This window comes from Chenopodium album, chromosome 11, assembly GCF_948465745.1.
Source record: "Chenopodium album chromosome 11, dcCheAlbu1.1, whole genome shotgun sequence".
In the NCBI taxonomy this organism is placed as follows: Eukaryota; Viridiplantae; Streptophyta; class Magnoliopsida; order Caryophyllales; family Amaranthaceae; genus Chenopodium; species Chenopodium album.
This window is the reverse complement of record NC_137844.1, coordinates 18,567,321-18,594,379: the sequence shown is the minus strand read 5'-3', so window position 1 is coordinate 18,594,379 and position 27,059 is coordinate 18,567,321. Positions and strand designations below refer to the sequence as shown.

The following is a 27,059-nucleotide window of genomic DNA, read 5'->3' as shown; positions in this document are numbered from 1 at the left end:
CTTTCTCTCCCAGCTTTTTCATATTTCGTAAATATTTGTACAACACTTAAAACTGTTAAACATCAATTAATAAAAAACCTAATTAACAATACTTATATATACTAACCAAGTTGTTGCTCGCGTGCATAGCACGCGGTGCCACAACTAGTATATATTAATATATATATACATTAGATTGACATGATGCGAACAAGCATTTTATTTTTTTATTGAATAAAAAACATATTTTATGACTACCTTTCAAATCAACAATACACCACTCCATTCTCCTCCTCTACAACCAAACGCGGCACTCTAAAGAAAACAAACAAAAAAAAGGTGGAACCGCCGTGAAAATTCATCTGAAATTGCAGCAAGCTTTCAAACAGATCTGATTCTCATTTCCCAAAATTCTCATTCCTCAATTCATTACTTTACCAAGAGTGTGTCAAAACTCGAGGTTCGAAAATGGCGCCGATCTTCGAGTATTTCATAGTGTGTGGAATTGGACCTGAGATTCGAACATTAGATGAGAATAAAGGATTTTATGGCACCAATTACAGATATTTGCCTTCGCTTCTTGATCAGTATCCTCCTCTCAATCATACCCTTTATCCTCCTCCTCCTCCCCAGCTTCCCATGGTACTTTCTCTCTTCCATTTTGTGTTTTTATTGCTTTTTTAGTGTTGCCATTTTCTGGGTATGTTTCCTTTGATGTTATGCTTTCGCCGAGCTTGGCGGGTTTTGGTTATGATTGAATGAATGATTGTAGTTTGCATTGATGATGGGTTTTGCTTATATTTGTTGGAAATGCCGATTTATGATGATGATTTACAGGTTGGGGGTTTTGGGTGCTTGAAACACTTACTTTTGAGGGGTTTTGTGTGAATGGAAGTGCCATGAAAGAGCATTGTTTAGTCTAATGAGGAAAATAGATTAATGGAATTTTGTAGGGTAGAGTGTTTGAAAAGATTAAGGGAAGAGGTTGAGAAAAGCACAATTATGTAATTGAACAAGGAATGCATTAAGAAAAAAGCACAATTATGTAATTGAACAAGGAATGCATTAAGAATCTACAATCGGAGATAAATTTTTACGGATTAGAACATGGAGCATAAGAATTCGTTGAGGTATTTCAAAAGTGATCAAGGCTATAAATCATGTGTCATGCTCTATGATGTATGAAGTTGAGGACTATGGTGCATTCACTAGTGTATGTAAAAAATAAGCCATGAATATCTTTAGCAAATCTCTAGTATGGTGAAGCATTTGTACATCCTTTTCCAAGTGAAACTTGATAACTTTTCTTTTTCAAATTTGTGAATGCAATCACAAATATTTATCCTCTTGAACCACTTCACTGTTCAATGGTCTTATAATAGGAGGCACTTTTATGGATAGGCATGTAGTTGATTGAAAAGATGATAATAACGGATTTAAGTATGTAGTTTGTGGATTTGAAATGCTTCCACTACTAGAAAGTTAAGTGCCATAATTTGACATTCGCACTTGTTAATGTATTACATTGACCATTTGCATATACTTCCTCCTCTCCATTTTACTTGCAACATTAGGATTTTGACACTATTCATACTCTCTTTTATTACTCATATTGTGATTTATACGGAAGAAAAAATGGTCATGTAGGATCTTGTTGCATTTGTCTTGATTTGTGTATCAAAAAAATCTAGTTTAAATTGTGCGTTGGCAAGCGTGAGATTCTTAGTGTTGTAGCTAAAATGGAGTGGAGGAAGTATAATTTTCAGTTAGTAAAAATTACAAAAGTATAAGGTTAGTATTTTGAAAATATACATTAAAATTAATCTAACATCATTTTATATAATAACATTTGTTTATATATAAATTTGGTAAAAGTATGTTGTCAAATTGAATATTACTTCAGTTTTTATTTATATTTTATTTTAATTTTTCTTAAAATTTTTGGTTTGGCTCGTTTACAGTAGATTTGTAAATTAAGAAAACCTTGAAAAAGATGAGCGGGTGTAAGAAGTAAAGTGAAATGGAATAATGTAAACTGAGTAGAACCAAAAAAAACAAAAAAAAAAAAAAAAAAAAAAAAGGAAAAGAAACGAACAGAAAGCAAGTAGAACCAAAAATAGATAAAAATTAAAAATTTGCAGGTAGTATATGAAAATTGCAAAAGAAAGTGTTGCATTTTAATTGGGACAAAAGAAATACATATAAGGTGGGTGTTCTTGGTAGCCTTTGGTTTGCAGTGTCTACTTTCTCCTTATCTATCTGTTGTTTTTAATAGTATTCTATTCACAATAGTGAAAGATGGAAGCTTGTTTTTTAAGTGTTCAATGCCAATTGTGTTAGCTCTCACATTTCAAATTACTGTGATGGAAACATGTGGAGTGATTAAGTTGGTCTTTTTTTTATTGTGTGCTCCTATTAGTCTTGTACTACCTTTAACATGTGCACCTCTTATTCTATAACTGTTTCAACACTTAGTGCATCACTAAACTGTACGAGGGATATTATCAAGATATTATGTCCTTGTCTGATCTTGGAATTCTGTCCTTGTAAGAAGAATCATGTGGCTAACCTACGTGGTTATGTTGTTCTTGGAAATAATTAAATTTGATGATCCGTGGGAGGAAGAATGTCTCCTTTTTTTTTATTTATTTTATTTTATTTTATTTTTATTTTATTTTTATTTTGTGTTAGTCTCCTTCAAAATAATACTTTATGTAGAATAATCTTAATTTGCTTAATATCCAATGGGTCCTATTTAAAGTTTTGACATTGTAAATCTTGAATTTGTGATAATTTTAATTGTTACCTTAGACCAAAAAAAAAAAAAAAAAAAAAAATTTGCAATTTGCATACGAAGAGGCAAGAGATATATGGAATAGAGCTTTTTGTTGATTAATCATGGGGTTGATTTTCGTATCTCTCTTCGGTCCTATATACTTATTATGATTGATATACCAACAGATTGGTAGTAGGAGACTAGGAGATGATGAGATTTTGATTTTAATTTTGTTTACTTGTTCAATGTGAGCCTCTTGAAACCTTATGATATCGTCATTATATTGAGTTGTCCTGTAGAGCAAGATAAGATAATCATATCTCCTAAACTCCTAAATATTGTAACACAAGTTATGGTATTATTTAGATGGAAGTGATACCACTAATAAATGGATTTTTGGTGCCTACAGTTACATCATCTTTGTTTTGCTTGATTATTATGCTTATCAACACATAATTTTGACCATTAATATCTTTAATAGATGTTTTGAATTTTTGTATCTAGACAAATCTAACAAGATCTTTCTTCACTCTGTTATTCTTAAAGTATAATTCACCGAATATAAATAAATTTTAGTTTGTGAATAATGTGATAGTCAAAACATTGAAAGTAAAAAAAGGAGATAGTACCTGACTGTATACCATATTGATTGTCCTTTTATCCATTTGGTTTTCCCAAATTTTTTCAGATTTTCATTTTGTAAAGTAGTGGAGGTCTATGTGAAGTGGTTTAACTCTTTTTTTTTTTTTTTTTTGGCGGTGACCTGATCTTTATATTGTAACGTGTCAATGTAGTGTGTTTTGCCTGCTGGAGTGGAGTTCTATGCTTCAGGACTTGATGGCAATGATCCCTCAACGTATCCTCGCACTTATCCTATTGTCTTAACTGGTACGTTTGTATTTGTAAGCTGAGTTAGATGAAATTATTGAAACAAAATTGATGGCTGCTGCAAGTCTTGCAACCCTTTTTTCTTGGTAGTTATGCTTTAATATGTAATATCATTTTAATTTCTGTAGGCATTGAAGTCTTACATCATATATCTTTTGTTTCTCAATAGTGATCGTAGCTTAAATGATATTATTTTATACCCATGATATTTTTATGGTAACCTTCTATGTTTATTTGGTCATTTGCAGAGGGTGATGGTTCCAAAATTTATGTCACATGTATTGCTTTCAGGGACCTAGTTGATGAAGACATTGTTCAAGCACATCGTATCCCCGTGAATTCATTTGCAGACAAGTGCATTTGTCTTGTTTCACGTTTGCCAAGTTTTCATGTGCTTCGTACTGCACTGGAGGAGATCTTTGCTCTTTGTTTTTCACCAAAAGGAAGCCGGTGAGCTGTCATGTCATTTATTTAGCTTCACTTGTAGGAGCTTTCTCATTTTCTTTGGCTGTAGGATCAAGCCTCAATTATAGTATATAACACAACTCATAACACTTCTTTTTTCTAGCAAGCCATTGTGGGAGATTATTGCTTGTATGGTGTCCAATGTACCTTTGCCTACGCCTGGGAAAGATCGGGTGTTGTTTGCTATTGAGAATTGCCTATTGTCTGTTGAGGCTCCACCAAAAGATGGTTTACCTCATGCTGATGTAAGCTGAATTTGTTATCATTGTCTATCTGATTGTGTCTTTCTCGACTTGCTTGTACAAGTTAATGTAGGTTTACCTTTTTTGCTTTGATGAATTGCAGGTATCCTTTCAGCCATTGGTACAGTGTTTGGATGTCGACAACTTGCTCAAACTCTTCACAGCTGTATTGCTTGAAAGAAGAATCTTACTTCGGTCAAACAAGCAAGTATCCGTTTTTACAAACTTTGATTTTATCCCTTAATGAAAGAAATTAGCCAGGTCTTCTAATTAATGCTATGTTTCCAGTTTGTTTTTGTAATGGAAATTTTCACTTTTGTTACCAGCAAAACACCCCTATTTCACTTTTGCTACCGGGGAAAATTTTAATTTTATTTTGCTACCACCTAAAATCACATAAGTTTAATTTCATTACCACTTCACACTTTCAGTTAGTAATTCTGTTAGTGAGATCCAGCCACCCTCACTGTTCTGGCCACCAATCCCTCCTTAGCCACTCTAACTGCCTTCCCGTTAGCCACCAAAAAATAAAAAAATAAGAAAAAAAAAAAATAAAAAACTCAGCAATAATAAACCAACCACCCTTAAAAAAGGCCAGCTCCTCCCGTCAGTCACCCTCCCCCTCCCCCATGCCAGCGCTCGGACCCCACCGTACTCCTTTTCCCCCACCAACGCAGCTAGCCCCCGCCCTTTTCCCCTTCGTGCTGCCCGATCCCAACCCCGAACCGGAAGCCACCTCCCTCCCCATTTGCCCCACCGGAATCGGTCCCCCTCCTCGCTCCCATCACCGAAATCGACCCGCCCTCCCCTTCCCCTACCCTTTTCGGCCACCTTTAAATCTCGAAGGGTAAAAGGGAAGGGGGATGAGCTGCGTAGGTGGGGGAAAGGGAGTGGGGTGGGGTTGCCGACGCCGGCGCCGGCCGTTGGCGGGGGGAGGGTGGCTAACTGGAGGGGCTGGGCTTTTTTTTTCTTTTTTTAATTTTTAATTTTTATTTTTTGAATAAAATTAACGGAACCCTAATTGATTCTGTTATTTGGTAGCAATTTTTAACAAACTTGTTTTTGAATGGTAGTAAATTAAAATTAAAATTTTTCTCGGTAGCAAAAGTGAAATACATGTGTTTTCCTGGTAGCAAAAGAGAAATTTTCCTGATATAATTGATCAACCTTATAGGACTTTGCTATTGTATACTACATTTAATTTGATCTATTCAGTTTGACATATTGGTTGCTTATATGCTATAGTAGGTTTCTAGAACTCCTTTCTTTTTTACTTTTTGCGTAGCATTTTAGATTATCTCCCGGGGCATATGATGTTGAATGTGTAACACTAGATGCAAATTTTATTTTGGTTGGGGGGGGGGGGGGGGGAGGGGGTAATTGATGAAAAACTGATTTGGAACAAACTTGATAGATTTAGTGTATGTGGGAGTAAATTGTTTTTTGATCATATAAATCTAACTATTTTTAATGACAGGTATTCACTTTTGACTCTTGTTTCTGAGGCAATTTGTCATCTCATCTACCCATTTCGATGGCAGGTAATACATATATATTTTGAGACAATGTCAATGTTGGTTTTTTTCACCTTACTCTTTCAAGTTCTGACCTTATTTGCTTTGACAATTTATATAATCTAAAAATTTTCTTCCTTTATTTTTTGTTTTTCATTTTTTTTTATTTTTTTATTTCAATAATTCTGTCAAAAATTATGTTTCTTTTCTTTATCTGTCCCTGATTTTGCCTTTTCTGTTTTGTCTGATGAAGCATGTCTACATTCCATTACTATTTTTCAGCGGAGTGGATTATATTGATGCTCCAACACCATACATGATGGGTCTTCATTCTGGAGTTGATACCACTGGCCTTTCAATGGATGGTGTAAGCTACCTCCCTAATTTATGTCTCGTTGCCTTGCTTGTGCATTAAACTATTTTTATCTTATCCTTTTTTGGTACTGCTTATCATAGTATGTTGTTTGGCGTCATTTCCGTTTATGTTTCTGTTTTTCATGGCATCCTAGTTGGTTCAATTTCAACTTCTGTGTCTGGACTGAATCAAGCAGTTGTTAAGTTTATAATCTTGTCATCCTTCTTCATCATTCCTCTTCATTTTTCAAGCTTGAGGAAAATAGAATTATAGGATATAAAAAAAACGGAGGGAATCGTTTAATGTATCATACTATTTTATAATCTTATTTCTAGTCTTTTAAACACTAAGTTTTAATGACTTGGCTGTGTAGCAAAGGAGAAATTTAGTTTATTACCTTGGTTTTTAGAGTGGGACATAATTCTTCTATGTACATGCCTTATTCAGAAAAAAATTTCAAAGTAGTGATTTAGGGCCATCCAATTTCTTCATTGTGTGATAGCTTCACCCTAGTTGAATCAACTATTGAGATTGTAGGGTGCAGTGGACTTTCCCAATAGCTATGTTAACTTTGGGATTCTGAATTAAGGAAAGAAATTTCTTTTTAAGTTTTGTAGGGTTTATTGAAGTAGGTAGTGTTCTATATTGTGGATCTTCCTAGTGTTTTTTGTTTTTTTCCCCCCTTGTCTTGTCCTTTTCTTTTTTTTGCTGGAGTTTAAGTTTGACTTTCTATTTCTACCTTATTTTCTGATGTAGGTAGTAATTGTGGACCTTGAGTCTAACCGTATCATTACTTCAGAGGAAATACCACCTATACCAGAGCCAGAATTAAGCTCTTTACGTGGTGAGATATTGAAATTACTATATCCTAATGTGGTGGATATAGATCTGATAAAGGTTGGCCTTGGCGAATCACGTGAGCTTTATCATAGGGTTGCTAACAAACCATGGTCAGATGAGCATAATATTCAGTTAAGGTAAGTTTATTGCTTCATGAAATGTTTTTGCGCTTATATAATGTATGGGTGCATACATAGTTGATTTCGTTAATGAATACATACTCAATTTCTTGTTCCCAACCCCAATCTATAAATAAGATTTACAAGTATTTTTCTAAAACATCAGTGTAACTGTATACTCAGTTAAAAAAAAAAAATAAAAATAAAAATAAAAAAAAAAAAAATTATTAGACTCAGTATTCCTATTTCATAAATTTAAGCCCTTCTTACCTAGTTGTCATGCGATGATAAAAGCAAAGTTCAAGTTGCACTGTGCTGAGTGCACAATTAAAAATGTACCATTAAGATATTATCTAATAATATGTATGAGAAGTGCCCTTTAACAACATTAATGACATTCTCTAAATGGATATTCTACTATGATCTTTTGTACCTACATTTTTATATATTGTAGTGACCTACATTTGGTATCATGCTATCATCTACATAATATGCAACATCTCCTCTCTCATTGTGTCTATTTCTTTAGGTTTCTATCTTGGCTGAACAAATAAAACAGAAAAAATAATGTCTGTTAGAGGGAAAGTTATGAGTAAAGGGGGACTGTAATAGAAAGGAATTAATCATGAGACTCATCTTTCTCCTTTGTTTAATTATCTTTTCAGCTGTGGGTATGGAAAGAGCATATATCATGATTAGGCCTGTCAGCATTGATGGGAGCATGGAAGGGGAGGAGAGTTGGCTGTAACTTGGAAGGGGACTTTGATTTTGGTTTTGACTTGCATGAACCGGGGGTGGTGGGGAGTAATTTTGGTGTTTGAAGAGAGATGGAGAGTGTTGGAGATGGTAGATTGGGTAGCACCTTTGACTGAAGTACCGTTTGGAGTTTGTGATTTAATTCAGGCTCTTACTTGGACGACAAGAAGAATGTTATGGATTGCATTGCTATTTTCATTTAGTTCATCCACATAATTGGCCTTTTGTATGTGATTGTTTATTATAGTTTGGCTATTGGTTTTTACACCCAATGGAAAGTATGTGAATTTAAGCAAAAGTCTATACACTTCCATCATTTCTTGTTATTTACCTACTTAATCCCCTTTTCTTATTCCACATCATTTGTTACTACAGGTTACTAAATTAGTATTACTTGTCAATACTCAATAGTAGTTCCAATGTGATCAGTTTTAACTTTTGATGTGGGAGTTATTGATTTGTAATTGGCATGTGTACACTGAATATCTTTAAGGTATATTGATGACTATGATGAGAGTAATATATAATGAGAGAAGGGTAGGAACCTAGGAGGGATGAAATGAGGGTGGGACGGATGGAAAAAGGGTGCAGAGATTTGAAACAGATGCAAATATGAAAATAGAGATAAAATGAAGATTATAGGTGTGCACATCAAAGTCGAGAAACGGCAAAAATGAAGGAGAGAGAAGGGAGGGCCACAAATATGTGAAAAGAATCATATTTATGTGTTAAAATGAGGATGAATGGGGATCGGAGAATGTTGACTGTGAATGTAGCAGTCATTTCTTGAGTAGCAAGGAAAATATAGTGTGTGTTACTAAGAGCTTGTGACTCTTAGTATGAGTGAGCTGAGTTTCTCTGCACCATCTTGTGATATCTTTCAGAATCTCAATTAATGAAAATGAAGTGAGGGGACTTTTTTTTAAAAGTACATTGTGATTATAACAAAACCATCTATTTGTGAATACATCATGCATATGAAGGTTTACCAATGCTATTTATTTTAAAGACACCAATGAGTTGAACTTCACAAATATGACCCATGCCACATGTTGTGTTCCATCATCTGAGCCGCATAGCATGAAATTGGATTAGAATTTGCTTAGTACAATCTCAAAAGCTCTGTAATTTTACGCAACTAAGCCAACCACACATGCTGTTTGTAATGTTGCAAATGACCATTTAGCAGCAAGAAATGCTTGTGTCTTTCATCTATGTTCTATGAGCTCAAGATGGAATTGATCAATGTTTGAGATGTATAAATGTTTGATGAGGGTGAACATGCAAGATGTGGGACTTTTGTGCTATTCAAAATTAGGTGCACTGAGGTTATATCTACTTCATTGGATTGGTTTGGAAGTGTTTCTTGGGAGCAAGCAAGATGACAATTGTGCACAGCACGTCTATTGAATGATGGACTTTTGTCTTGTGCCTCTAATTTGTAATGAGGTCATTTGACATCTTGTTTGAATTACTTCAATTTTCCTTCTTCATACCCATTTTCAGTTCGTAAATTTATTTTAATTTGTTTTATGTTTTTATTATCACTATAATCAAAAGACATTAGTACCTGTTAATAACAGCTCTTCATTCTGATCTGATTCCTTTTTTGTCAGTATGTCTTCTTGTTGATATGATTTTGAATTCTTTTCCATCATATATACAGTGGAAGATTATGATATTTTTCTCCTTCCCTCACTCCCCCCCCCCCCCCCCCAAAAGAATTGTGTGATTGTCTTTTGTCGTGTTGAGGGTCACCACTATTATCCATGGTTCCTGCACGGCTCTCTTTTTGAATTTGATGTTTCTTTTCTAAGATGTCATATTAGTATATTTTTATTCATTTGGATAATGAATCATGTCTCTGAAGTGAGGTAACCTGCAACATTTTAAGCAGTCCCATTCTGTTTGTGCAGGATGATATTTCTGAAGTTCTTTGCATCAATTTTATCTGGTTATCGGAATTTTATTGTATGTCTCTACTTCTTTTTGGCTTTTCATTAATTTGTTTGATTTATATACTTGTATTATGTCAAAACTGCAATGAGAAACTATTTTTATTACCCAGGAAAATTCTGCAACCAATGTCTTTAATACCCAAGCATTCTTGAAGAAGCGCTCTCGATTGACTAATCAACCCCTAGATCCCATGGTGAGCTTAAGTATGGTCTTTTGTGGTTATTTTTATTTCCTTTTTGGTCTGTTATAATCATTTCATGTACATTGAAATTAGAAGGATCAATTAGAACTCTTTCTTAACTTCATGAAATATCAAGTCTAACATCTTTGTGTTTAAGCCATGCTTGTTTGCTAAACAGTCTGAACCAAGCTTTTTTTTTTTTTTTTTTAATTATTGTTATTATTATTATTATTATTATTATGATTATTATTATTATTATTATTATTATTATTATTATTATTAATAGATTTAACACAGACCTGAAGTTGTACCGTGTGTGAGATGCTTGGCTCACTTCCTTTCTGATTCTTTGTGAAGGTAGAGTTGAGATAAAGGGTTTTGTACCTTTCGTCCTAAAAACTTGGTTCTTCCACCAACGCAGCACAGAAACAAAAATGGAAACCAGAAAACTGGAAATAAGGGAACGCAAACATTTTTTTAATTCTTAAAGGTCTTAGAAACGATTGAAAATGCTTCGCTCACTTCCTTGATTCCTTGTGAAGGTGGAGTTAAGGGGCTTTGTAGTTTGTACCTTTCGCCCTAAAAACTTGCTCCAGCCACCAATGCAGCTCAAATACCAAAGTAGAAATCAGGGAACATAGGGGACCACTTGCACCACACACAAAAATAAAAAGAAAAAGAAAGAAACAAAAATGGGTGGTTCATGGTTGCTATTTTGGTGAATATTCCCATTTCTGTAAAATGCCTGTTACATTTCCATAATCATGGCTTGATGAGGTTGTATGCATCCCAAGTCAATATATCATTGAAACATGTTAGTAGGTGTATTAACAATGGGTGGTTCATGGTTGCTATTTTGGTGACGATTCCAATTTCTCTGAGAAATGTAATATCCAAAAAAAAAAAAATTTAGGGAAACATTAGCTGTCATATCAACTACTTGAGGGTAGATGATGAGTACTATGTCATTCCCTATGGGACAAGATCTTTAGCATAGTTGAACACCTCAATCAATCAATCAATCAATCAATCAAAGCCTTAATCCCAAAAGTGGGGTCGGCTAACATGAACCAAATTTGATTATTCCGTGTAGTCATCAACATAAATCTTTCTCCTCCATCCCTTACGATCCAAAACTTCATCCTCACGTAAATCCATGCACTTCATATCCTTCCTCACTCCTTCCAACCAAGTCATCTTTGGTCTCCCTCTTCCTCGTTTAATCCCTCCATGGTCCCACTCTTCCACTCTTCGCACCGGTGCACCCTCGGGTCTCCGTCTTACATGTCCAAACCAACGCAGACGATTTTCCCTTAATTTATCTACAATGCCCGCCACACCTACTTTCTTGCGAATAACCTCATTTCTGATTCTATCTCTTAAAGTGTTTCCACACATCCACCTTAACATGCGCATTTCCGTAACCTCCATCTTTTTAATATGCTCTTTCTTAGAAGCCCAACATTCTGTACCATAGAGCAACACTGGTCTTATGGCAGTCCTGTAGAATTTTCCCTTCAACTTTAAGGGAATGCTGCGGTCGCATAGCACTCCCGTGGCCGCTCTCCATTTAAGCCACCCTGACTTAATCCTGTGGGTCACGTCTTGATCAATGTCACCATTCTTCTGGATGATCGACCCTAGGTACTTAAAACATTCACTCATGGTCAAATCCTTTCCATCCAAACTCACCACTTCATTGCTTGTCCCCCTCTGAGTGCCAAAACGACATACCAAATATTCAGTCTTACTCCGACTTAGCTTAAACCCTCTAGATTCCAACCTTTGCCTCCATTGCTCCAACTTGACATTAACCCCATCCTTAGTCTCATCCACCAAAACGATATCATCTGCGAACAGCATACACCATGGAACCTCATCTTGAATTGGTCTAGTTAATTCGTCTAGAACCGTTGCAAAAAGAAAAGGGCTTAATGCAGACCCTTGATGCAATCCGATTGTAATAGGGAAATCTTTTGTCAACCCTCCGCATGTCCTCACATTTGTTGACACATCCCGATACATATCCTTAACTAGGTCTACATACCTTCGTGGGATACCTTTCTTCAACATTGCCCACCAAAGTATCTCTCTTGGCACCTTGTCATATGCCTTCTCTAAATCAATAAAGACCATATGAAGATCTTTCTTCTTTACCCTATAAAACTCCATCATTTGTCTTATCAAATGGATTGCCTCCATAGTAGATCTCCCAGGCATAAAACCAAATTGGTTATCTGAAATGCTTGTGCATGCCCTCAACCTTTGTTCAATCACCCTTTCCCACAACTTCATAGTATGGCTCATAAGCTTAATTCCTCGATAGTTAGAACAATCTTGAGCGTCTCCTTTGTTTTTATAAACCGGGACCAAGGTGCTCTTCCTCCAATCTTGTGGGATCCTTGTAGCCGTCCATATCTTGTTGAAAAGGTTTGTTAACCAATCAATACCAATCTTACCCAAACACCTCCACACCTCTATCGGTACCCCATCAGGGCCAACCGCCTTCTTAGGTTTCATCTTCCTCAGTGCAATCTCCACCTCTACTCTCCTAATCCTTCGCACATACTCCATGTTGATTTCTTCATCACTCATAGAGGTATCTCCTATCACAACTCCATTACTTCCATTAAATAATTCATCGAAGTACCCCTTCCACCTGTCCTTGATGCCCTCCTCTTGCACTAGGACCATTTGGTTCTTATCTTTGACACACTTCACCATGCCAATATCCTTCCTTGCCTCTTGTCTTCTCTTTGCCATCTTATAAATGATCCTTTCTCCCTCCTTGGAATCAAGCTTTTCATAAACCTCCTGATATGTCTTTTCTTTTGCTTGGCGAACAGCTGCCTTTGCCTTACTCTTAGCCTCCTTATACGCTGCAAAGGTTTCATCACTCCTACATTTTCCTAAGGCTTGATAGCATTCCCTTTTTTGCTTAATTACTGCTTTCACCTCTTCATTCCACCACGAAGTATCTCTCTGTACCGAAGTTCTTCCCCTTACTTCCCCTAAGACCTCTTTGGCCACTCTTAGGAAACAGTTCTTCATTCGTAACCAGGTCATGTCCGGATCCACCTCTCCATCCCAATCCGCTTCTTCAATTACCTTTTCTGTAAAAACCTTAGCTTTTGCATCCCTTAGGGTCCACCATCTTATCCTTGGTTCTTCTTGTCTAACTTTTTTCTTCGCCTTCTCTTTCAGACGAATAGTCATTACCAATAGCCGGTGTTGGGTGACCACACTCTCCCCTGGGATAACCTTACAGTTTATGCAACTTTGTCTATCTATGCTCCTTGTGAGCAGGAAGTCTATTTGAGTTGCATTTGCTCCATTCCGAAAAGTTATCAAGTGTGAATCCCTCTTCTTAAACCAAGTATTAGCCAAAATTAAATCATATGATTGGGCAAAATCCATAATAGCTTCACCACCGGCGTCCCTCTGCCCATACCCAAAGCCTCCATGGACACTCTCATAGCCATCTCGGCTCGCCCCAACGTGCCCATTTAGATCCCCTCCAATATATAACTTCTCTGAGTGGTGGACACCCTGCACCACCTCGTCTAGGTCCTCCCAAAATTGTCGTTTCTCTTCTGCATCTAAACCCACTTGGGGAGCATAAGCACTGATAACATTCACAATCTCCTTGCCACATAGCAACTTCAGCCTTATCAACCTATCGTTCTTCCGATAGACCTCGATCACCTCTTTTGCCAACCTCTCATCGAGAACCACACCAACTCCGTTCCTAGCTCCACCATTCCTTGTTCTGTGGCTCGTTTCTTGCCCAACATACCATACCTTATACCCCAAAACCAAGCCTCGAGCTCCTTCTCCTGTCCATCTTGTCTCTTGGAGGCACATGATGTTCACGCGTCGTCTTTTCATTACTTCTACCAATTCTGCTGATTTTCCCGTAAGAGACCCCACATTCCAAGAACCAATCCGCAAACTAAATTCTTTTCTCCCACGCTCCCTCCTGATCCCAACTCCAAGTCCTTGATTATTTGACACCACAATTGGGCAATATGGCGCGTCGCTTCTGGGCGACGACCTAGCAACCCTTACATACTTATCACTGCACCCGGGTCTGGGAAGTGCAGCGCGTCGCTCAGTAGGGAACGCCCCAATGGCACGCCCTTGCTCATTTGACACCACACTCGGGCAATGTGGCGCGTCGCTTCTGGGCGACGACCTAGCAACCCTTGCATACTTATCACTACACCCGGGTCTAGGAAGTGCAGCGCGTCGCTGAGTAGGGAACGCCCCCACGAAAATATCTGTTTGGCTCATGTCATAGTTGAACACCTCTGCTAATAATTTTTGTCTGATTTCATAATTTTCTTTGCACGAGCTTCATGAGATCTGTGAAAGCACTGTTATTTTGTGCTGTTGGCTTGTCTATTTATCTTTTTTATTTTTCTTGTTGTTTGTATACAGTATATCAATACACTGCTTTTGCTCACAGATTATACAATTTTTCGAGACACAAGGTTTTTTGGACTTCCTTGAAAGAGGCATAGGCTTTAATAACAATCTTCTTCACAAGTTGCAAGATGCCATTGGGAGAGGACAGGATCCTATGTCAATATTGCCATCACCTGTGTCAGAACCTGAAATTATTACAATATCTGATCTTGATGGCAGTGTACCTGGTAGAGTTCTTGTTTAGTTGTCAGTATATGCTCTCATGAGTTCATACCTTATTAATTTTACTTGTTTAAATTTCTTACGAATATGTTTCCCTGATTCACAGCTAGTGGTTCTCCCTATATGTATGACCGATTCCCCTCAAATATTAGAACAGAAGAGCAGGAGGAAAAGAGGAAGCAGATTCTTGCTGCAGTTGGTGGATCCCTTGATACTGATGCTAAACATAATCTTGATCATGCTGAAAGTCTCAGTCCAAGGGAGAGAGCTGTGGGTCCTTTTTCAGTTTTCTTTGTAGATACAATTATTTTAATGATTGGTTGCTATTTCATTCATTAACTAGCTATCTGATTAAGTTATTGAGAGTCACTTAAGGTTTTGGTATGGTTGTCATCATTCAGATAATGCGGTTTCTCCTAGTTCACCCTCTTTGCACATATTATGCTACTTATGGGGCCATTAAGTATTAGTTGATTAACAGCCTGTTAGGAGCTTGTGCAAAGTTCAAGTTTAATAGATTGTTGAACTTCTTGAAAATTATAAAAGTAAAAATATTAGTATGCTTCTTGCGAAGGGAGTTAGAATAATGCATTGTTTTTTTTTTTTTGTATTAACTTTGCTTATAATGGCTGATAACCAAATCATGGGAATGGCATAAAGATTTTTCTTTTCAAAAAGCCCTCGACTGAATTAAGCTTTGGAGCACTTAGATGTATTCTTCCTTTTACAGGCTGAGCGGGAGCGCATGGTCTTGGACATAAAAGTGAAGTTGCAGGTAAATATTTAAATTAAAATACACCTTGAATTTTTTATTTATCGATCTTGTTATCTGCAAGTAGGGTGCTGTTTCTATTGGTTGTCATATTTTCTGTCTTGTAAATCTATTTTTGCGTTAATTATGAACATTGCAGGAAAGCATATCATGAATTTATCGTTTATGGCAACAAAAAACATTATTGCAATTATTTATTAGCATTTGGTGTAGCTTTCTGTATCTAGTTATCTTTTAATGAAGGAAAGAGTATAGGACAGTGGAGAGAAATAAGCACAATGAATAGGTAAGAGAAAAGATCTCTGCAGGACCAAATGAAAGTACTGTGAAAATGAGAATAATGATTTTGAAATTAATTTCTGTAGGTGGAAAAGATAAACAGGGTTCATTTGGTTTGGAAAACGGTGTATATGTAGAAATGTAGAATAGTAGATAGCTTTATTGTTTGCTGTTCGTAGATTTTGCATTGTATGATTTGTATCTGTACTCAGACTTGACCTGGATTGAGGATCGGATGTAAGTTGCAGAAGCTTATCTGGCCTCTAAGATTTTGTCTTTGTTGGGTTGTATACGATTCAAGTGTGCTATTTCAATTAAGATATGATATGCTCTGGTGATTATAGCTCTGAAATGTGTGGATTTGTTGTTATTGAACATTACCTTTACTGAGGTGAATGGATGGATGGACTTATAACCTGAGCCTTGTCCCTTTTTATTGTAATTTTAGATGATCTTATGCTAAACATTTGAAGTGTGAAGTAATATGACATTTTTTAATGAGCAGGGGCTGTGGCTACGTCTTCTGAAGTTAGGGGCAACTGATGATCCTTTGTCCTCGTTCGAATATGGAACTATTGTTGGTAAATTTGTTTGAAAGCTCTGTTTTACTTTTTAGGTAGGTAATTAGATTGTCGATTGAAGTTTAATTTTTGCTGACTTCTTTTGCAGCTCTCATTGAATCTGATGCAGATGGTATTGGTGGAAGCGGGTTTGTTGAATGTATAAGGGAACACATACATACTGTATGTTAGTTGTGAAAGAGGGTGTTTTTTTTATTTTTTTATTTTATTTATTTTATATGTACTGATAAAAATTATATCTGGAATTCCTTGTTTTATATCTGCTTATTGTCATGCAGGGGTGGAGCTGTCAATTGACTGACGAGCAATTTATTGCTGTCAAAGAACTGGTACAACTATATTTAAATTTAAAAATTATGGTTGTACTGCTTCCTCTATTTAAACTCAGTGTTTATTACTTCCTTCGTTCCAAATTAGATGACACGTTTTGACTTTTGTCACTATTTTCAAACTCTAATTTGACTAGCTTTTGTGATTTATTGATAAGAAAATATAGTCATGTGAGATTTTGTTGAAATCCTCTCAATGTGTAGTTTCAAAATATCAACTTTTCGTAGTGTTTTCTTATTTTTTATCAGAGACATGTACGGTTCAATTTATGCATTGGCAAACATGATAAAAGAAATGTGTCATCTGATTTGGAACGGAGGAAGTATGTTGGAAGGTAAACGAATCTGCAATGGATATAATTAGTCTTTTTGAGTCTTCGTTTCCATTGAGCTGTCCAAATACTGAGTACTAGACAAAAGTTTATAGATGTGAAATGGTAGCTTTAGTAGAAGAAAAATGGATGAATTTTACTGCTCAAATGGGACAAACAGACTTACAGAGTACTGTTCACCTTAAGGGTGTGCAATTCTGTGGATGAAGCTGCTTAAAAAGTTCATGCAGCCAATATCTTTTATTTATGTTTCAATAACCTTAAATCACTTAATGTTCAAATTCAGAAATAGTTTGTGAGTATATAGTCTTGTCTCTAGCACCAAATAATAGTATGAATTTAGTATGAAATTTTTGTACAAAGTCTATCCATGAATGGTTTAGTTACAGACTAATTACTTTAGTTACTAGTCTTACCACCTAAGATGTTATCCTTAGACATTTTCTTGTTGCCTCTACTGTTACTCTGGATTTCCACCTTCCTGTCAGAGATTTTGTCTATCTTTGATGCATATTTGTTGTAACTTCAGCTGAAAACTGCAATTACTCTTGCAACTTCTCGCAATGACATGCTAACAGTTAGAGATGCACTCGAAGTGTCTGCTGAAATCTATAAGAAGGATGCCAATAATGTTTCTGATTGTGTTCAACGTCATCTGATTTCACTGTCTATTTGGGAAGAACTTCGGTAAGTTTCAAACATCTCTTACATTGAATTACATATCTCCACTTCTCTTATGATTTGGATGTTAGGTTTCTGCTGAATATTGTCGTAAATTTCTTTTGGTTTCAAGTGTATGACTTACCTTCCTGATATTTCTATGTTTTTACGTTGATATGATGGCCCAAATGTCTGAGGACATGATTGTTTCTTTTATTTGCTATTACATATGGTTTTATCTCAGGTTGGTTTAGGACTTTAGGTTGCCCTAAGCCTTTAATGATTAAAGATCTTTGTCAGCCCTTGATTATGGGTGCAGGTCCACCCTACCTTTATTGTATACTTCTGGGACTTGTGTTTCGATTCTATGGTTATTACTTTTCTGATGTTTCAGTTTTCATTAGAAATATCTACTGTCTTCATTTTGTACTTAAGCCTTTTTGTGCAGCGTTGGTGAATGAGTCTTCCACTTGCCTCTTGCTCTTTAAAACTTGTGAGCATTCCAATTTGACAATCGTGTTGTCTCTGGTGGCGGTTTAATTTTTTTCTTTTAGATTGTTGTTTCCTGACTTGGTCCCTCTTGCACCCACCGCCTGGTCATTCCCGTGGCCACGTGAAGTTTGCACTTTATCGCCAATAGGCAAGAGTGTCGCACTCTTCTCAAAGTCCCACCTGCTGTATGGCCTGTTACATGCACCCTAAGTGTTCACACGCTCCAACCCACATTAGTACTGTGATATAGGGTACCAAGGTGCCGAGCTCAATAAGTTGCATGTGCCCAAAAGGGAATGTACTAACAAAAGGGATCTGGATCCTCTTTTTCATCAAACAAGATTAATATCGTGCAATTCTCAACCTTGCCTATCTCTGAAACATTCAAGTTCACTTTTTAATACTGTCTCGACATCCTATAATTATACACTACTTTTAATTGGGTTCAAAGCCTTTCTTCGTATCTAATGACCTCCACTTAACCCTTAGGGCCTCGTTCCCACTTATTAACTTTTTCTTTTCATTTCTCATTTGATATAACTATTGTATTGGCTCATCCAATGTAGTATTATCATTTTTTTAATTCTTGATTTTCAACTTGTTTATGTTTGCAGCCTATAAATATACAATACATCTTTGGAACTTTAAGAAATTGGAACCTATAGGGTAATAATTTTTGTAAAAAAAATTAAATTGTTAACTTAAAACAATTATGTGTTTGATTCCGGTGAGATCTTGCAATGGCATTGATGGCATTGCTTGATACTTATTAAGAAACTTGGTAGGGTATCATCATTGTAGATGCAATTATAATGTTGTGCTATGCTCCTAGGGCGGAAAGTGTTAGAGAAATTGTGTGCTAGTACAACATTTATCTTTGGAGTAGATATGTTGTTGCTAAAAGGCACAAGGTGCACTTGTTTACACTGTTCTCATCTTAAAACCATCAGTGCTTTAATATAATTGACTAAACTATTCTCTGTTACTCAGAATCGAGTATGTATGTCCAACATGAGTATGTGTCTAAGTGTCTTGCCCGTGTCCGAGCGTGTGACATGGGTACTTAAGGTGAAATGAAGAGTGTGATTAATATAGATATTATTAATATGCCTAATATAGTTATATTATACAAAATGCAATAAAGAATCATATTTTGCTTTTGATTATATCACCAAGGGAAGTATAAATAAGGATATTAACAAAAATATCTAATAGTAAAAATATTAAGTTATTTTTTTTTTTTTTTTTTTTTTTTGTTGTCTTCCTGAATTCCGAGGGATGGGTGAGAATAAAAGAATTTATGAAGGGGATTTATCCATATTTTGCCACTTAAAGAAAAAGAGATCTTATACTTAATGAAATCAAAGGACTGTATCGGTCCTTTCTTAAACATTAGTGTTATCAAAGTGTGCTGAACTTGTTTTAGGTGAACTTTTTCTATTTATTTATTTTTTTTTTTTTTTTTTTTGGGTGCTAAATTGAGCTTATTTGTCCTGGGTTAATCTTACTTTTGCTGAAACTCCTATCAATTAATTGAGACCAAAGCTAACATAGATATTCATTTAAAATGGGTTAAATTGGATAGGCCATTTTATTATTTAGAATATATTTATAAAATAAGTGGAGTAAAATTCTTTTTATTGGTGGTTTCTGATTATCTCCAAGAATACCATGTGTGGTGTCAGATGGAATGGGAGTGAGGGAACTTAAATTATCATAATTGAAGGTCTCAATGAAAGTCCTATTTTTTCTTTGATAAATGAAAGAAGGATTACTGGAGTGTGTGAAAAGATGTGAAGGGAATCATAAATCCTTTGGGAAAAGGAGTTTGTCATGATCTGCTGAGAAATGGTTACATTAGTTTACTGTTTTCTAGAAGCTTTCATGTCTGCTTTACCTTGGTAGTTATCATACATATGCATGCTTTAATGTTTTATTTGGGTTAGTGGTTAATCTCTCACTCTTCAATACCTACATTTTAATTCTATTATCTGAGAATTGTCTCTTCTCACCTCTGCTGCTTACTTGCTTGTGCTATTGTGTTTGGGGCTGGATGAACTTTTCAGTTATTATATAGCATGGAGCCAGAGGGGGAGAGATACAAGAGAGTGTTTTGGTGGATGGGTGTCTTTATCTTTTTGGAGATTTCTGTTGTTTTACCCTATGTCTACTTATTGTTATGGCCACTTTTGGATCATTAATGTTGCTAATTCCATCTTGTTTGAAGCAAAACAATTGAGAGGTTGGATGGGGGATGTTTCAAAGTTGTCATTTATTTCTGAAAAGATTGTGCATAAAGTGAAAGAAAGCAACAAATGTAGTAAGAGTATCACAGCTCATTCAATCCTTTACTAGGCATAGTTTCCTTAATCTTATTGCTAGGAATCAATTTAAACTATATAGCCAACTAAAACTAAAATAAATTAATATGTAAGTGAAAATACCTGTTAATGTAGATCAAACAGCCACTATTGCATATTCTATCACAACCCAAAATGTGGAGGGTGTGAATTTCCTATGTAGTTATTGTAGTGAATTTAGTTGGATACTTCTCGTTGACACTCCGTCTTTTTCGAGATTTAATTTGTGTTATTACTCTCTAGTTATCTGTTAATTATTCTTTCACCTTCAAGTGACTCCATTGTTCTTTCTTTGTTTTTACTCAAGGTTTTGGGAAGGATATTTTGAGTATCTGATGGATCAAGCTTCCAACAAGTAAGGATCTGTAGTTGGTCTCTTTTTACTTTAAAGCATGCTGAAATATTGCATCTGTGTTTGTCTAATTTGCCAGCCAAGTGGGACAATTGTTATTGTGTGGTGCATTATTTATCCAGGGACCTCATCTTAAATTCAGATTAATGACAATTTTTCTTAAATGGCTTTGAATAATGTTGTAAAACGTACAAACCTTAATAATATGATGTTTTAGAAAAGTGTGATTATTATGCTTTACCTATACTTGCCACAATAGAGTAAAGGAATATATATATGAGAATAGGTCCATATGTGAGAATTCAGACTTATATGAGAACTGATCTAAAATTTAGAACATGTGAGTAAAAATTTAGAATATACGAGTTAAAATTTAGAACATGTGATTCAAATTAAGTTAGAACATATGAGTAATAATTAAGAACATCCGTGTGAGTAATAATTTAGAACATCTGATTTAAAAATTAGAATATGTGAGTAAAAATTTAGAAAATCTGCTATATGAAATATAGAACATATGAGTAATATTTAAAATATCTGATTTAAGATTTCGAATATGTGAATAAAAATTTAGAACACCTGATATAAAATATAGAAAATGTAAGTAAAAATTTAGAACATACGAGGAAAAATTAGAACATACGCTTTAAAATCTGGAACATCTAATTAAAAATTTTAGAACACACGTTTTAAAATTTAGAACAAGTTATTTAAAATTTATAACATCAAGCTTAACTAATTTATGATTTAGAACATGTGAGTACTAATTTAGAGCATTTGATTTAATTTAGAACCCCTGAGTAAAAGTTTAGAACATTAAGAGTGTTCTCACATAAGAATATATATATATATATATATATATACACTTAACTTTTCTTCCTGTCACAGTCCTCAAAAAAAAAAAAAAAAAAAAATGTAAACTTTTTGGAACTTATTCTTACTGAAAATTTTTTGCTAGAACTTTTTGTAATAAGCTGAGGATTCCGTGATGTACGTTTTGAGTATTATTTCATCAGGTTTCACATCACTTCTGATTCTTTTGGTCTCTTCAGGTCATCCAATTACGCCACTCTGGTTATGACACAGCTTATTGTAGTAGCTTCACATATGGTACACTCTACTCTCTTATTTTTAACCACATGATTGACACTGCTGCTGATTACTGAATTTTGATTATTTAACTTTATAAAGGCTGGACTGGGACTACCCGATACTGATGCTTGGAACATTATTGAGACCATAGCAGAGAAAAACAACATTGGGTTTAAGCAATTTGTGAGTGTTTATTAGCTTTCTTTACTTATTTTATTCATGGTCCTTCTTCCTAAACCTTTGTCTGTCAAGCTTTAGTGAAGATGATAGAACTATACTACTACCTGCTCTCTGTCCAGATCTGAGAGGATCAAATGCCCCCCTTAATGAAACTGTTCTCCCTCCATTCCATGTTATGAGTCCAAAAATGTATTTCTTGTTGGTGTCAGCGTGAAGAGTTTCTAAGAAGTATTTTTGCTATTGCTGGGATGCCTGGGCATATGCTTGCAGAATCACTTTGAGAGTGTTGAGAGTTGAATACATTAGTTATTTACTATTATATGAGTTTTTATCTAATGCAATATACTGGTAAAATGTTTCTAGGTTTTCCCAGAATCCTGGGTACACCTTGCGCTATGCGTATTTGGGTCTCTTCGCTACAATTTGCGATAATACAGATCCCATACAAAATATTGAAACATGGAAATATAAAAAGCAAAACACAAGTAGACATGTGTTTTGACATGCATTGCAAAGTTTCTTTTCTCTCCTCTCCTTTGCTTCCTCGTCTGACATTATTTCTTTTTATTTGTTGCAGTTGATAGATTTATGATGTCTTTTATTGATTGTTAACAATATTTTTTAATTTTAATCATTATTTTTTTGGTCCCAGATTCAATTAAGAGGGTTTCTGTCACATATCCACCAACTTCGCTTTGCTTACTGGGGAATTGGTGCTACAAAAGTACAATCATTGTCCGCTTATGGAGTTCAATCTCCACGTCCACAAGATGCTGCACATGACAATCAACAATTTGTTGAGGCGTCTAGTGTTGGGAGGAGCTGGGTACAAAGCATGTTTAGCAGAGATACATCATTAAGGGCACATTCTTTCACTCGTGCACGTAGTGGAGTATCAGGTAGTTCCTAATTATGTGTAAGGACTTGCAATGCCTTATTTATAAGTTCAGGTGGATATGGTTGTTTATCACTAATTGCATATTCTGTTGGATTCAGATGCAAATGAGGGTAAATTGGATCTGGCAAATGCTGCGGGTCTAAAGAAGCCTCAAACAAATGTGCGTATACTTAGGGGTCATAATGGTGCAATCACTGCTTTACATTGTGTCACAAGAAAGGAGGTGTGGGATCTTGTTGGTGACCGTGAGGATGCAGGCTTCTTTATTAGTGGAAGCACTGATTGCCTGGTATGTGAACATATTTTCCTAATCATGTCAACATTTGATACTGTTGCCATTTTTTGGGGGAGTTATGAGGGGAAATATTTTTTTTCTTTAGCTGGTTGGTTAATCTTGTTCCTTGAAAAGCATCCAGTGTAACATATATACGAAGGTCATAGGATCAAACTTTATGTGAACCTGTATTTTATTTCTCTTTTAATTTTTTACTTGGAGAGCAGCATTTTACACTTCATAGTTTTGGTTATAGTTTTTCTCATGTCCTTGTTTATTTTTTTCACCTACACCTATATATGTATTACAAGATTTACAACTAAGAGTGTTTATTGTTATTATTAACTTAGTACTCTAATTTATCTAAAAATTATATCTACTAGATTCTTAAATCAGTATGAGTGTAGTTTTCACAAGTATTCTGATCTTAAGTATGTTGTTAAGTTGTGTAAAATAGAATCTATTACCTGCCTAAAATAGATGAAGGAGCATTGATGTTTTGCCATTTCTTGATTAAAAAATTAAACCCCCCCCCCCCCCCCCCCCCCCACCACCACCACCACCACCACCAAAATATAAGTTTGTGTTGTTGCTCAGGTGTAGCTTATCAACTGAAGTTAAAGTCAAGTTGAATGTTGCCTGTTGAGCTCATGGAAGCACTAATTGTCTAGGAGTGTTTATTTGTGTGCATTTACATCTTGACGGGGATATATTAATGATTGTTAAGATTTTCAAACTGATTTACCCTTTTATTCACTTCAAAATCTTCCAGGTTAAGATATGGGATCCAAGTCTTCGTGGTTCTGAGCTTCGGGCCACTTTGCAAGGCCATACCGGGTAACTTCTATATCTAATATTTATTTCTTGTTTTCTTTTGGGGACAAGTAATGAAGGATTATAGTGTTAAAAGGAGTACTAGTTGGTGACTGACTCTCATTTAAAAGGAAGGCTAGAGATATATTTGTCATGCCTTATAGTGCTAAATGTTACATTGTCTGAAAATGAGTTGATTGTGTCAGGTCAAATCAGGTACGCTCAGTAATCAGTATCAATTTGTTTTGGATCGGGACCATTTGGGTCACACTTAGTTCAGCTCTATAGTATTTGAGTTGGCTCATGCTCCATGTACTTAGTTCCCTCAGAATCTTTTTCCCCTAGCATTTTTATGGCATCGAAGCTTTGAAACAATACATGTAATTGGAATTGGGGTCCTGGAAATTCTATTTTGATGCTACTGAAAATTTGTTGATTGAGGTAACTGAATTTGGTCTGATAAAGAAAGAAGTGAATTTATCTTGATGGCATCTTACTGAAAATATAAAAATAAATAACCAGAATTTGAAACCTCAGCTGATTCCTAGTAAAGTTGATCTGGTATCACAAAAATTGTTTATTTGGCAAACACTTGTGTAGACATTTTTACCTAATAAAGAATATTCTAAGACTAAAGTTAGTAGCTTTTATTTTCCCAAAGGCATGTGACCCGCTCGATGTTGGGGCATATTTGTTTCGTCCAGTACTTTTCTGACATACATTTAGACCCCAATAATGAATTGTTGTGTGGTTTGCCCTTTTGGCTTGTACTGTCTTGACTTATTTCTTATTTTCCTGTCCCTCTTCGTCTTCTATACATATATTGATGTATATTCTTAAGTATTGCTGTCTTCCAGAGCCGTGCGTGCTATAAGCTCCGACCGTGGAAAGATTGTATCAGGATCAGACGATCAATCTCTCTTGGTATGGGATAAGCAAACACACCAAGTTCTAGAAGAGCTGAAAGGGCATACTGCACCGATCAGCACTGTGCGCATGCTTTCAGGAGAGCGTGTCCTTACTTCTTCTCTTGATGGAACGCTAAAGATGTGGGATGTGAGAACTGATACTTGTGTGGCAACCGTTGGGCGTTGCTCCAGTGCAGTTCTCTGTATGGATTATGATGATTCCACTGGGGTTTTAGCTGCTGCAGGTAGAGATTCAGTTGCATACTTGTGGGATATCCGTGCTGGTAGACAGATGCATAAGCTCTTGGGGCACGCAAAATGGATCAGATCAATCAGAATGGTGGGAGATACTCTGATCACTGGTAGTGATGATTGGACAGCTAGGATGTGGTCAGTTTCTCGAGGCACATGTGATGCTGTCTTGGCTTGTCATGCAGGTCCTGTCCAGTGTGTTGAGTATTCACCATTGGAGAAAGGAATTATTAGCGGCTCAACAGATGGGATGCTTCGATTTTGGGAAAATGCTGACGGGGGTATAAGATGTGTGAAGAATGTCACCGTACATTCTGCTTCTATATTATCCATTAATGCTGGTGAACACTGGCTGGGGATTGGTGCAGCTGATAACTCGATGTCTCTTTTTAATCGCCCTCAAGAAAGACTTGGGGGCTTCTCTAGCTCTGGCTCTAAAGTATCCGGATGGCAGCTTTACCGAACACCCCAAAAATCTGCTGCTGTTGTAAGATGTGTGGTTTCCGATCTAGAAAGAAAAAGAATATGTAGTGGTGGCCGTAATGGATTTCTTCGATTGTGGGATGTTACTATAAACATTTGAGCTTCTACTTGTCATGCTTGGCAAGTTATTTTTTCATTTTAACATGAACACATTATGGTAATTATAAATCACTTTTGTTGTAGATTGGCTTTCATAGAAAACCCCAAATTTGGGTCACTTAGCAAAAGAATGTGTAATGACTGAAGTAAATGATTTTCTTACTGAATACAGTGATAATTAATATTGTCCTAATTCGACTGTTATAATGATTGACATATTGTTGGGAAGTTGTTCAATGTCCCTTAACCCTCTCAGCCTCTCCTCTTTCATTCCTGGTTCAAATCGGATCCGAATATATGGAAATTCAAATAAAATCCTATTCAAGATTCACCCTCAATCTAATTGTAATTGCAACCTTATCAAATAATGTGGCCAAAAAAATATGTCCATTTATTGGGTTGGGTTGGGCCGGGCCGGGTCAAACTTTGGGCCAAAAAATGTGTGCCCAAACTAGATGAGTCAAGCGGGCTTTCGGGCTGGGCCAATAAAACAACTAAAATTGCATAAAATTGATTTTCTAAGCTCGTCCAAACTTTTTTGAAAAACGGGTCGGGCCTGAAAAAGTTGTTCAAAGTTAGCCCAAAATCTGGCTGAGCTCAAATTGATCACCTCTAGTCTCCGCCCACACCATTGGATGTGTGTAGGCTTGGCACAATTTTTGTTGACAATGCTATGGCCTATGGGGGTTGACTAGGCTACACATGAGATATGTGCTTGTGCTAACCACTCTTTAAACTTATCAGGTTGTGCAAGATCAATTTAGAAGGTTGTGCAAGGTCAATTTAGAGATGGCAATTTAGTTCAAGTCCAATTCGAAAATATGATAATTTAATATGAATTTGAATATTTGATATAGAGTGGAGGCGCAAATTTTAAGGTGACCTTGTGTGAAACTGTGAACCACACACTAAACGCAACATATAACACCACGATCACACTCAAGTACTCAACGTTTTTCTCTTCTGTGTTATTGCCCATGTCCCCTTCCTCTTTTAAATTTTTCCTAATATCTAAATTCTCTATCTTCTTCTCTCTTCCTCTTAAATTCTTCTAATATAATTTATAAACTAGTATACATAATTTCATCTTCCTTTTTGTTCTCTTCTTTATCTCTCCAAAATTTCTAGAAATCAAATTCAAATTTCCTTATTTTTTTCAATCTTCGATTTGAAGCTTTG

General features: G+C 35.8%; 1 protein-coding gene across 2 annotated transcripts; it reads left to right on the top strand.

Annotated features, from left to right (window-relative positions):
* Positions 1-215: 215 nt before the first annotated feature.
* Positions 216-26,108, top strand: LOC145567468 (DENN domain and WD repeat-containing protein SCD1-like). 2 transcript variants are annotated; one of them, XM_081626757.1, is made up of 24 exons: positions 216-621; positions 3,550-3,643; positions 3,892-4,093; positions 4,212-4,353; positions 4,454-4,554; positions 5,828-5,891; positions 6,118-6,231; positions 6,976-7,196; positions 9,851-9,905; positions 10,003-10,086; positions 14,543-14,729; positions 14,831-14,994; positions 15,455-15,499; positions 16,281-16,356; positions 16,445-16,518; positions 16,635-16,685; positions 17,547-17,704; positions 20,837-20,884; positions 21,934-21,991; positions 22,073-22,156; positions 22,806-23,052; positions 23,150-23,340; positions 24,098-24,162; positions 24,996-26,108. In XM_081626757.1, the coding sequence occupies exons 1-24, from the start codon at positions 448-450 to the stop codon at positions 25,879-25,881; spliced, it is 3,585 nt and encodes a 1,194-aa protein (XP_081482883.1). In that variant the 5' UTR covers positions 216-447; the 3' UTR covers positions 25,882-26,108. The 2 variants fall into 2 exon arrangements, with proteins under 2 accessions (XP_081482883.1, XP_081482884.1); XM_081626758.1 differs by having other exon boundaries at positions 589-621; positions 3,935-4,093.
* Positions 26,109-27,059: the final 951 nt, after the last annotated feature.

Coding starts and splice junctions, on each gene's coding strand:
- LOC145567468 (XM_081626757.1), top strand. CDS start 448: ATGGCGCCGATCTTCGAGTATTTCATAGTGTGTGGAATTGGACCTGAG. Junction 4,094..4,211: donor TTTTCACCAAAAGGAAGCCG/GTGAGCTGTCAT, acceptor TCTTTTTTCTAG/CAAGCCATTGTGGGAGATTA. Junction 14,995..15,454: donor TCAGTCCAAGGGAGAGAGCT/GTGGGTCCTTTT, acceptor TTCCTTTTACAG/GCTGAGCGGGAGCGCATGGT.